General features: G+C 39.1%; 1 protein-coding gene across 2 annotated transcripts in view; it reads right to left on the reverse strand.

Moving 5' to 3' along the window:
* atp13a2 (ATPase cation transporting 13A2) overlaps positions 1-13261 on the reverse strand; it is a 176385-nt gene that overhangs the window by 28332 nt on the left and 134792 nt on the right. For both annotated transcript variants that reach the window (XM_039755450.1, XM_039755451.1), the window contains exons 12-18: positions 13081-13248; positions 12621-12731; positions 12256-12302; positions 11185-11373; positions 7368-7574; positions 2633-2746; positions 148-301 (exon numbers count right to left, since the gene is read on the reverse strand). In XM_039755450.1, coding sequence (XP_039611384.1) covers positions 148-301; positions 2633-2746; positions 7368-7574; positions 11185-11373; positions 12256-12302; positions 12621-12731; positions 13081-13248 — 990 coding nt within the window. The remainder of the gene's footprint in view (positions 1-147; positions 302-2632; positions 2747-7367; positions 7575-11184; positions 11374-12255; positions 12303-12620; positions 12732-13080; positions 13249-13261) is intronic.

The raw sequence follows: 13261 nt of genomic DNA on the forward strand, positions 1-13261 counted from the left end.
CTTAGCCTGAAGGTCCTTTCCCAGAAATTCCCTGGCCCCCTCAAGACCTGCATTTTTCCACTAACGCATTCCTGCTTGCCACAAAGTGGAACCCTCTCCCAGCATTGCTCTGATTCCTTGAAATTGTAATTTGAAGGAAGTGTTTACCTGAATTTCTCTTGCAAAGACTGGCTACCATCTCAGGTGATCCCTTCAGATAAGCCTCCAGTGGGCCACCTGGCTTTTTCGAGAGCACGCTCATTCGTTGCAGATTGGAAGAGAAAGGGAAGCGCTTGACAATTCCAATAGGGTCTCTAAGCTCCTGAGAAACACAAGGCTAAAGTCAATAACATACATTGTCATATCTGACAAACTATTGAGGTATTAAAGCTCGGAACCCATTATTATTATTATATATTATGAATATTTTGAATACTAACCCTCACCTATTCTTTGAATACTAACCCTCACCTATTCTGTTTCTTTTCTCGGTACCCAAATGTGGCCATTGGTGCCACGGCCCACCTGCCAAGTTGTTTGCCTGCCTATGGTAAAGTCATCCCTGATGGAGGATCACAGGAATCATGGGAAAGAGGGGTCCTTTCATCGGAGCAACGTTTCAGCCATGGCATGGCCAAATGGGGAGGCAGCTAGATGGATGAGGTCTCCAGGACTCTAAAAATATCCAAACCTAATTATGTCATATCATCTACTGTTAAACCGTACTTCTAAAATTTTTATTATTATGCTGTCTTAAGGAATTGTTCTGTTCTGTATATTGTATTGTATTGACCCCCTACTTTTGACACCCACTGCACGCCCAACCTACCTGAAAAGGGGTCTCTCTTTGAACTGCCTTTCCCGAGGTTTCTTCCTTTTTTCCCTACAAGGTTTTTATTGGGAGTTTTTCCTTGTCTTCTCAGAGAGTCAAGGCTGGGGGGCTGTCAAAAGGCAGGGCCTGTTAAAGCCCATTGCGTCACTTCCTGTGTGATTTTGGGCTATACAAAAATAAACTGTATTGTATTGTATTGTATTATGGTGTGCTTCAAATCTATTTTGTGCACTGTTAAAGAAACCGAATCTAAAACACTCTACAATACACTTAAGCTTTTCAGGTTCTCAATATTGGTCTACATGAAGGTGTACATCTGTATAAACCCCATCTTCGGTAATGGCTGCCACATCTTATGCCCAAGATCATCAAATATTTTCAAAAGTACCCAAAGATGTGTGTGGCGAGTAGCAGTCCTTTCTCTATAAAAATGTTGCAGCAGGACGACCAGTTCTTCAGGAGTCACTGTCTATAAGATAACCTCCTGAACTCTGATCAATAAATGGCACATATCAAAGTAGTAGGTGATGTTGTTGCTGATTTTCTAACTACAATCCGAGTTACCTAAATAAGATCTCATTGTTCTTAGCTTACCCATAAAACTCTTCACATTGAGAACAACATAGTTAAATTAACTATGCAAAAAGGTAGCTGCCACATTCAGAGGCGAGTGAGACAAGATTATTTGCTTACAAGTTGATTTAAGTGTGTATGGGGAAGTACAATATATGAACACTGAAGCAAGAAGCATCAGACACAGAGTAAAAATGAAAATCAGAAGCAAAATATTTTTTACCTCAATTGAGTTTATGCAATGTGTCAGCATCATTTAACAATTAAACACAATAGACTGAATAAAAATTATTTCCATGCTTCTCCAGATTCCTGTGTTATTCAGTCAATCTGAAATTGTATTTGTGTCCAGCTTGAAAAATTTTTCAGGAAGCAAAACTTTTAAAGGGCGGTATAGTGGCTCAGTGGTAGCGCTGCTGCCTCACTGTAAGGAGTCCAGTGTTCATGTCCCAGGTCCTCTGTGCGTAGAGTTTGCATGTTCTCCCCATAACTGTGTGGGTTTCCTCCAATTTCCTCCCACAGTCCAAAGACATGCAAGTTAGGTGGATTGGTGCTACTAAAATTGACCCTAGCGGGTAGTTGGGGTGTGTGTGTGTGTGTGTATGTTTTCGCCCTGCAATGGACTGGTGCCCTGCCCAGGGTTTGTTCTTGTGTTGTGCCCTATGCTAGCTGGGATAGGCATCGGCATGCACAGGACAAAATGATTTAGAAAATGACTGACTAAACTTCCCACTAGTTGCTTTGTTTCACAAAAACACTCTGAAGTATGATGTCAGGGGATGCAATCGTTCACTGCTTTGCTAATAATCATTGCAAAGATCCATGATTTCTTCAATTTTTTCCCTAAAAGAGTTTTTTTCTTGTCTTCTTCCATTTTTTTTCTCCCTAAAAGAGTTTTTTCCTTGTCTTCTTAGTGAGTCAAGGTCTGGTGGGCTGTTAAAAAACAGGGCCTGTTAAAGCCCATTGAGGCATCCCTTGTGTAATTTTGGGCTATATAAGAAAAATTGTTGTTATGCACTGCTGCTTCACACCCAGAGTAATAAAAGGCAATTGGCCTACTGCAATGTTTTGTTTTTTAAATGCACTAGAATATTCTGGTTATAATCAAAAGATAAGTTTACATTTATTTTCCAACCTGTTGAAAAAATAATAATTAAAGAAATAAAGATTCTCCTCCCCACAAATAACTTTACAATGAACCAAAATGGTCTCAGTTCCATAACTATTACAACCAGCTCACATACTCACAGTGCCATGATGCTGATCCTGAATATCTGGGGGTCTCATCACACATACCACTTTCATCCCAAACTGCTGCTCCACTTTGGCTATGTCTTCCTCTCCAGAAGGCTCTGTGAGAATCTACGGAGAGAGAGTTCAAGCACTTAATTCTACCAGGCAACAGAGGAAAAGGGCAGATAAAAGAATGAGATTGTAAACCCAGAGTGTGATACGTTTCTAGTGTCTACTATATTAGCACCCACTAGCGCATGGGTGTCGAACTCCAGTCCTGGAGGGCTGCAGGTTTTCATTCTGACCCTCTTCTTCATTAGTTTTTGCTGCTAATTAACGTCTTTTGCCTCAGTTTTAATTAACTTGACTTAGACCCCTTAGTTGTCTCTTTTTCTTTAATTAGCAGCCAAACAATAACGAGACACAAAACGAACCGCCACATGACCACCTCACCTGCGCCCATCACACATTATCTAAAAATAAAGAAAGGTGACGGTCTTGGTAAGGTTGATGGCTCAGGTCACCAAAACATCTTGACAATGTTCTTAGAAAAAACAGAAAAATCAACAGTTTTGGAAATGTCTGCTGTGGCAGAATGAGAGCAGCAACAAGTCTTTGTTTTTTAAATAACAGGTTTAATTAACAGCAAGAATAAGCTTCTCATTAAGAAAGTGATTGGAGTGAAATTGTTTTAGCTGGTCATCTGTTGGCTCGTTTCACATTTCATTTCATTTCGGCAGCCATTTAATAAAGAAAGGAATCCATTCAAGGGAACTGAATCTTTAAAATCAGGGCAATTAAAATGAAGGGCAAAGAAGTTAATTAGCAGTGAAAACTGGTCATTGATTAGGAAAAAGGGTCAGAATGAAAACATGCAGCCACTGAGGCCCTCCAGGCCTGCAGTTTGACACCCGTGCTGACTAGCGAGTCTACAGATCACAGACACCGAAGTCCCTTATTGGCTGTTTAGTGTCATTTCCATAAAACTCTTAATCACAGGCAGATTCTGCATTTTATTTGTGCTTCAGTTAGGTATGTGAATCTCCAAAAAACTCTGAACAAGTCATTTAAACTGTCATCAATCATGCAGAAGATATATGACAACTGTTAATATATCCACACAGCCGCTTGGAATGGGGTTTACAGTACTATGCTAAATAAACGTCATAGAAGAACAGTGTTAGGTAGGAGACACACTCCTCACCGCTGCCTTGTTGTCGGACCCTAAATAAGCCACATAATCTCTCAATATTCACAATGGGAAATACAGTGGGATGCAAAAGTTTGGGCAACCTTGTTAATAGTCATTATTTTCCTGTATAAATCGTTGGTTGTTATGATAAAAAATGTCAGTGAAATATATCATATAGGAGACACACACAGTGATATTTGAGAAGTGAAATGAAGTTTATTGGATTTAAAGAAAGTGTGCAATAATTGTTCAAACAAAATCAGGCAGGTGCATAAATCTGGGCACCGTTGTCATTTTATTGATTTCAAAACTTATTGGAACTCCAATTGGCTTGGTAAGCTCAGTGACCCCTGACCTACATACACAGGTGAATCGGAGTATTTAAGGGGGTCAATTGTAAGTTTCCCTCCTCCTTTAATTTTCTCTGAAGAGTAGCAACATGGGGGTCACAAAACAACTCTCAAATGACCTGAAGACAAAGATTGTTCACCATCATGGTTTAGGGGAAGGATACAGAAAGCTGTCCCAGAGATTTAAGCTGTCTGTTTCCACAGTTAGGAACATATTGAGGAAATGGAAGACCACAGGCTCAGTTCAAGTTAAGGCTCGAAGTGGCAGACCAAGAAAGATTTCGGATAGACAGAAGAGACGAATGGTGAGAACAGTCAGAGTCAACCCACAGACCAGCACCAAAGACCTACAACATCGTCTTGCAGCAGATGGAGTCACTGTGCATCGTTCAACCATTCGGCGCACTTTACACAAGGAGATGCTGTATGTGAGAGTGATGCAGAGGAAGCACAAACAGAGCCACTTGAGGTCTGCTCAAGCACATTTGGACAAGCCAGCTTCATTTTGGAATAAGGTGCTGTGGACTGATGAAACTAAAATGGAGTTATTTGGGCATAACAAGGGGCGTTATGTATGGAGGAAAAAGAACACAGCATTCCAAGAAAAACACCTGCTACCTACAGTAAAATATGGTGGTGGTTCCATCATGCTGTGGGGCTGTGTGGCCAGTGCAGGGACTGGGAATCTTGTCAAAGTTGAGGGACGCATGGATTCCACTCAGTATCAGCAGATTCTGGAGACCAATGTCCTGGAATCAGTGACAAAGCTGAAGCTGCGCCGGGGCTGGATCTTTCAACAAGACAACGACCTGAAACACTGCTCAAAATCCACTAAGGCATTCATGCAGAGGAACAAGTACAACGTTCTGGAATGGCCATCTCAGTCCCCAGACCTGAATAGAATTGAAAATCTGTGGTGTGAGTTAAAGAGAGCTGTCCATGCTCGGACGCCATCAAACCTGAATGAACTCGAGATGTTTTGTAAAGAGGAATCGTCCAAAATACCTTCAACCACAATCCAGACTCTCATTGGAACCTACAGGAAGCGTTTAGAGGCTGTCATTTCTGCAAAAGGCGGATCTACTAAATATTGATTTCATTTCTTTTTTGTGGTGCCCAAATTTATGCACCTGCCTGATTTTGTTTGAACAATTATTGCACACTTTCTGTAAATCCAATAAACTTCATTTCACTTCTCAAATATCACTGTGTGTGTCTCCTATATGATATATTTCACTGACATTTTTTATCATAACAACCAACAATTTATACAGGAAAATAACGACTAATAACAAGGTTGCCCAAACTTTTGCATCCCACTGTATGAAAATACTGGTACAGTGCATTTGTGATTTCAGAATAGCTTTAGATAAACATACTTCATAAATCTTTCTGTTGTCTAGTTTATAAAGTCATTTAAAACATAGCCACAAATTTCTGTTTCTGAATTATTATCTCATTTATTTCTGTCAATGCACCTAAATGACAATAAGTATACAGTGTTACAAAATTTACCTCCAATTTCTGCTATTTAAAAGTGTGATTGTTTAAAAGAAAAAAAAAAAGTCCTACGCAATTAAGGAAGTGATGGTTTTAACCTGAAAGTGAAATTCTAAGGAGCCATTAAAAACACTGAATGCAGCTATTAAGACTGAAATAAGCTATTAAAGGGTGGGGAACCTTAACCAGTGATACTGCTAAAGTTAAAAATCAAAATGTCACAAGCAATAAGTGCTTCATCAAGAACAATTGACTTCTCATTAATACACTAGGTTGGAACTGTGGCCCTCCTGGATCGATGCTGCCCACCTCTGGTCTAAATTAACTACAAATATAAAAAAAAAAAAAATTGATTGCCCAAGTACTGGCCTGCAACAAGTTAGTATTTAGTTGATGAAACGCTGGGTGGCCATGCCAGCCTTAAGTCTGTGTTCATAGGTCTCTCTCTATCAGCTTTGAACATCTGGACAATGCCATTTCTTCCTACAGTGTCTTGTAAAACTACTCAAGCTCTCTAAAGTTGCATGAAGATTGTGAATACTGCCACAAAAATCTCAGTAGAACTGCGATCTTAACTCGCACTCGGCCATTCCAGGACATTAATGTTGTTTTTAAGCCATTCCTACGAAGCCTTGAGGTTGTTCTCTTGCTGGAAAACTAATCATCTCCTAAGGTACAGGTTATTTGCAGACTGCATCAGGTTGTCTTCCAGGATTTACTTGTACTTTGCAGCATTTGTCCCATCTACCCTTAGAAGCCTTCCAGGGCCTGCAGCAGAGAAGCATCCCAACAACATCGTACTTCATGGTGGGGATGAGGTGTTTTTGATAATGTGCAGTGTTCAAATATGGTGTTCAGCCTGATAGCCAAAAAAGTTCAATTTTGGTTTTATCAGACTATACAACCTTCTTCCAACTGACTTCAGAGTTTCCCATGTGCATTCTAGCTTAGACGTCCTGTTTGTTTCTTTTTTTCTTTCCCATCTCCCATAAAGCTGTGACTGATGAAGCACCCGGATTACAGTTAATGCCTGCGCATTCTCTCCAATCTCAGTCACTGAAGCTTATAACAACCTTCAGAGTTCTCACTGGTCTTTTGGTGGTCTGCCTCACCAGAATGGTCACTCAATTTTTGTGAACAACCTGCTCCAGATAGATTTACAGCTACGTGAATGCCATATTCTTTCCATTTCTTAATGATTAATTTCACTGGATATTCAATGAACGATATTTTCTTGTCTCCATCATCTTAATTGAACTTTTCAATCACCTTTTCAAGGAGTTGCTTGGAATGATTTTTTGTCTTCATTGTGTAGGTTAGGCTACCATACTGAATCCCCACAAGATGGCCTTTTAAGATAAGGTGCATTCAATCAATTGAAACCCAAAACAGGCAATCTCCACTGAACTAATTCTTGGACTTCTAAAACCAATTGGTTGCACCAATGAGGATTTAGGTGTGTCATAATAAAGGGGATGAATACTTATGATATTGATTATTTTCTGTTTTATATTTGTATCAGACAGAGGTGTGAGCATGAGAATCCTAGAAAACCTGGCATATAGTTAACCTGGTAAAGTTCTGGGTTGAATGTAGGACACAGACTATTGTGGAAATACAGAAAAAGTGGACTACAGTATATCTTTTAATGATTAACTTACTTCACATAAGAGTATCAGCTAAATAAATAATGTTTTCATGGACGTACCCAGCCAGTTGACTCAATCATCTTCAGATCGAGAGGATCTCCAATACATCGGTCTGACAGGAGGGCGACTGTATGGCAGCAGACCATGCAGCTTAGCAATGGAGACTGCAGGAGTATTCTGGGTTCTGGAACAAGCTCCTGAAAGTCTTGTTGACTAACAGGAACCACACCCCAGATATCAAGCCCTTCTTCTGTCAGTGTGCCTGTCTAAGGGCAAAGTAAGGAAATGGTGGAAGAAAAGAAAAATTAGTCAGAAATTGTTTGACAAGTTGAAAAATGATAACAGTACCCATTAGAAGAGCAATCCTGGAATGTTTTACTGCTATTTACTTACATATGAAATAAATAATAAAGTTGACCTTTGGACTTTTTTCTGTTGTCTGGAGTCTTGGACAGGGGTTTAAGGGAGTGATAGCGATATATATACACACACACACACACACACACACACACACACACACATACATATATATATATATATATATATATATATATATATATATATATATATATATATATATATATATATATATATATATATATATATATATATATATATATATATATATATATATATATATATATATATATATATATATATATATATATATATCCATCGATTTTCTAACCCACTGAATCCGAATACTGGAATCACGGGGGTCTGCTGGAGCCAATCCCAGCCAACACAGGGCACAAGGCAGGAACCAATCCTGGGCAGGGTGCCAACCCACCGCAGGACACACACAAACACACCAAGCACACACTAGGGCCAATTTAGAATCGCCAATCCACCTAACCTGCATGTCTTTGGATTGTGGGAGGAAACTGGAGCGCCTGGAGGAAACCCACGCAGACACGGGGAGAACATGCAAACTCCACGCAGGGAGGACCCGGGAAGCGAATCTGGGTCTCCTAACTGCAAGGCAGCAGCACTACCACTGCGCCACCGTGCCGCCCTAGATATAGATACACTGTGTGCACAATTATTAGGCAAGTTGTATTTTTGAGGATTAATTTTAATATGGAACAAACACAGTGCTATCAGTCAATCCAAAATGTTAATAAACCTGAAACCTGAATGTTTCACAACGGAAATGTGAGTGTGAACATCATCAGGGGAATACATATGCACAATTATTAGGCAACTATTAGTGTGCAGATTTATTATGCAACTAAAGGAAAAATGAAAATTTTCCCATCTCACTTGTTTATTTTCATCTGTTATAGTGAGAATAATAAACAAACACCTCAAAATTTACAAATAAACATCTCTGACATTTCAAAAAAAATCAATCAATCAATCAATGACCAATATAGCCACCCTTCTTTCCAATAACAGTCATAAGCCTTTCCATTCATGGAGTCTGTCAGTTTCTTGATCTGTTGACGATCAGCTTTTTGTGGAGCAGTGACTACAGCCTCCCAGACACACTCCAGAGAGGTGTCTTGTTTTTCTCCCCCGTAAATCTAGCGTTTAAGAAGTGCCCACAAGTTCTCGATAGGGTTTAGGTCAGATGAGGAAGGGGGGCCATGTCATTATTCCTTCATCTTTAAGGCCTTTACTGGCTGGCCACGCAGTGGAGAACTTCGATGCAAGTGATGGGAGCATTGGCCTGCATAAAAATCATGGTCTTTTCCTGTATCACTGTTTGAAGAAAGTGTCTTCAAAAACTGGCAGTAGGTTTGGGAGTTGATTTTGAGTTCATCTTCAATGCAAAAGGTCCAACTAGCTCATCTTTAAAAATACCAGCTCATACCAGTACCCCACCTCCACATTGGAGTGGAGCTCTGTGCCCATTACTGATCCACAGGTCCATCCATCTGGTCCATCAAGAGTCACTCTCATCTTATCGGTCCATAAAACCTTTGAAAAAAATCTGTCTTCAGATATTTCTTGGCCCAGTTTTGACGTTTCAACTTATGTTTCTTGTTCAGTGGTGGTTGGGTTTCAGCCCTCCTTACCTTGGCCATGTCTTTGAGCACTGAACACCTTGTACTTCTGGGCACTCCAGGTAGGTTGCAGCTCTGGAATATGAAAGTACTGGAGGATAATGGGTTCCTGGTAGCTTCACGTTTGATTCTTCTCAAATCTTTGGCAGCTAATTTGCGTCTTTTGTTCTCAACATGTTTCTTGCGACCCTGTTGACTATTTGCAACAAAATGTTTGATGGTTCTGTGATCACACACCAATATCTTAGCAATTCCAAAAGTGCTGCAGCCCTCTGAAAGACTTTTTACAATTTTTGACTTTTCAGAGTCAGTTAAATCTCTTTTTTGGCCCATTTTGCCTGAGGAAAACTAGCTGCCTAATAATTCTGCACACCTTGATATAGGGTGTTGATCTCCTTAGGCCACACCCTCCCTCATCACACAAATACACATCACCTGACGTGCTTAAATCCAATAAGCATTCAAGTTAATACAGCTTGGAGTTGGAATATACGCATTAAAAATGATGATATGGTCAAAATACTCACTTGCCTAATAATTGTGCACACAGTGTATAGATATAGATATATATATACATATACATACATACACATACACACACACACGCATATAAAATTTTTTAACTACCATGATCTTGGAGACAACCATAACAAACAACATCCCAAACTAAACCTCAAAGTGCCCACTAAAGGGGAAGACCCATCAAAACCCAGCTAGTAATGGAAGAGCTAACACAGGACATATTTATAAATAAACAATTTATTTTACAAAAACCTCTGTTAAACGAAGGAGGCTGAAATGAGCATTCAAAGGTAAGGAGGAGTTGCCTAAATAGAACATAATGTAGCAATGTCCCAAAACACAAATACATAAGGATAGTCTACAAAAAAGAGCAAACAGTCAAAATCTAGATCAATAAATCAAAGCATAGCAACAGATACTAGAGCTTACCAATAAAACAAGTGCATTCAATGAACTGCAAGGGACTGTGGGTTATCCTCAGCATTTAAAGGGCTGAGATAAAGCCTTTGACAGTGATAGGCAGGAGGCCCTACCTCCTGTGAAACCACCCACAAAACACATGTCAGACAGTAAAAGATACATAGAAACTAAATGATCAAAAATACTAACTGAAACAAAAGAATCAAAAATGAACAAAACAGACATAAAAGAGGAATTTGAACCACAACTATGGAGGGAATCCTAGTTGAACCATAAAATTAACATGTTGTTCAAAGGCAAGATTTACTGGACTGGACAGATCAAAAGGAAAATTATTATTATATACAGGTATTGTGATGCTTTATTACCCTAAAACTAACTGATTTTCTTTTTAATTAGCAAGGAAAGGACAAAACACCTTGTTATTATCTTTTAGTCCTTATGGATTTTTGTGGCAGTGCTGTCAACAATCCCACTCTATAAATGCAAATGAAGTATAAGCTTATGAGACGTGAAATAGTGAACAACAGGGAGTTTGGTGTTGCACAAGTTAGAAATACTGCTCCTTGTCTGGACTAATGGAGTTAAGCCTAAACAGAATAAGGAATAAGCTGGTGCAGGTAAAGAAATTACAAAAATTAAATGACCTAATGAAAACACCTGCAATAGATTTAGAAAAATGCTGTTCTTGCCGCAACTTCTATAATTATGCTGTCAATATTCTCAGTGAGTGCTCACTGACATAATTGATTAATTGAAACTGTTTTTCCTACTCTTCTCCAAACTTTTCCTTTGTTGTAGTAGCTACTTCAAGGATGAAAAATTTTAGCTACCCTCTTCCTCCAATTACAGTCTACCTCACCATAGACCACGAGGCTAAACATCAAACCAGTCACATGCTTAAACAAACGACCATTGTATTCACCTTGTCGAAACAGAAGAGCTTAATTTTTCCGCAGACATTGATGCGTGGAGGGCTAATGCAAAACACTCCATGCTTCTTCAGTCGGTTTTGAGAGTAAATGGTACCAGCAGTCATGGCAGCGGGCAGAGCAGGTGGTACAATGATGGTCACGAGATCCAGTGCTCGGGTGATAAGTGTCTCCCATCTGGTCTAAAAAAAACAAAAAGAGCTGAGCTGTTTAGGACAAATTTCCAAAATATCACAGAAAAAAAAATCACTTAAAATAAGCAGAATTGTCAATTTAAAAACTGACACATAATGCCCTCCTTGGAAATTGGTTTGGACAAAATACCCAAATGTTGTTGTTTTTTTATCCTGACGTGCAAGGTGCATTGTGGGACTTTACCTACACCTAAGATGATATCTAGTCAATTCAAATGTGCCACAGGTGGACTTCTAATAAAGTTCTACAGATTTCTCACTGAGAATTACCATAAATAGGATGCACCTGACCAGAATTTGGAGTGTCACAGGAAAAAGTCTACATACCCATAAGTAAGAGATTTCAGTTTTCAATTTTTAATAAATTTACAAGCCTCTCTGTAAAACATGTTTTCACTTATAATTCTGTGTTCTTGAGTGTAGATTGATTAGCAACAATTGCACATTTATCCATTTAAAATGAAATCTACAACACAGTAAATTGTGCAGAAAGGGAAGGGGTCTGAATACTTTCTAAATCAGCTCAGGCTGCCATATTGTGCACTGGTGCACAACATAATCTCCTACAGTATTAATAAGGTTCAACTATTAGCTCCAAATGCACCATCCATGTGGACACCACTACAGTCACAATTGTGAGCTGCTGTCAGAAAGATACAAAATTATGGAAAAATGTATATATATCTAAGAAAGCAGAAATTGTGATGGCAGTGCCATGATACAGTTCCCATCCTAAGATGCACATTCAACTGTTTAATACTTGAACATCTGACACATCAGTGATAGTGCTAGCAGCCAGACATTGAAGCATCACCCCAGTATTACCATTAACGGCTGAATAACCCAAGACAGATTTTGTTTTCATATTACCTTATTTTGACTTAGAATTACCATGCTGTAAACTGTGCCAATGAGAGCTGCCAAGAAAAATGACAAAACATAAAATTAGCAAATAAAACAAACCAAAATGAGCATTGTTCATCTTCTAATATATCTATCTGAGCACTTATGAGCAGTGAAGCAATCATTCTAACATTCACTTTTTTGCATTGAAGGTTTATGCATGAACAAATGTCTACCTGAGGCGATACTCTAAGGCAGCAAAATGCATTGTTTGAGGCACAGGCGCTGTATATTGTAAATCTGTTCCATCAGAGCAATTTTTACATCATCAGATCATCTTTTTCTAACAAACAAAAAGTTATATATCATGTATAAAAAAAGAAGCAAGGTACCCAGAATTCCAAGGAACAGCACAAACTTCATGGAGTCTTGATAAAAACGGAAACTGACTGGTTTGGGGTATAGAATGGAGCTGATTAGATCTCCCTTTGCTGTGTAAAACCCTAAAAAAAAAAAGAAAAATGAGACGTACATCAATTTGCTGAAAATGTCACACAAAGTTCCAAGAATGCTATTGGAGAAAAATAAAGAAAGACAAAAAAAATCAAGCTTGAGGTTATTTGAGGGACAGTGGCATGACGGATTGTCCTTATTACATATTAATGACGCACCATGTCAAAAAACAAACAAACATTCAGTGGGAAAACATGCAATGCAAATCACTACGCAGATTTAGTTTTGAAAACAGGGCTCCAGTGAAACTCTTGGTAATGGGAGGGATGATATAATGGTAGTTTTAGGATGACCCTACTGTCACAAGCAGCATTTTTATGAGAAGAGCAGCCCAGTTACCTGTTCGTACTACCACAGCCAACACTCTGTTGTTGTCCCATGCTTTGGCCTGAATGACATGAGTACCACAAAAAAGCGTGTGTCTCTTCTGCTCATTGGGAGAGTATATTTTGTTAATGGCTTGTGGGCCAAAAGGCAAAGGAGTCTTCATCACTGGAGCACTCTCACCTGTAAAATTGGT

This window comes from Polypterus senegalus, chromosome 6, assembly GCF_016835505.1.
Source record: "Polypterus senegalus isolate Bchr_013 chromosome 6, ASM1683550v1, whole genome shotgun sequence".
Taxonomy (NCBI): Eukaryota; Metazoa; Chordata; class Cladistia; order Polypteriformes; family Polypteridae; genus Polypterus; species Polypterus senegalus.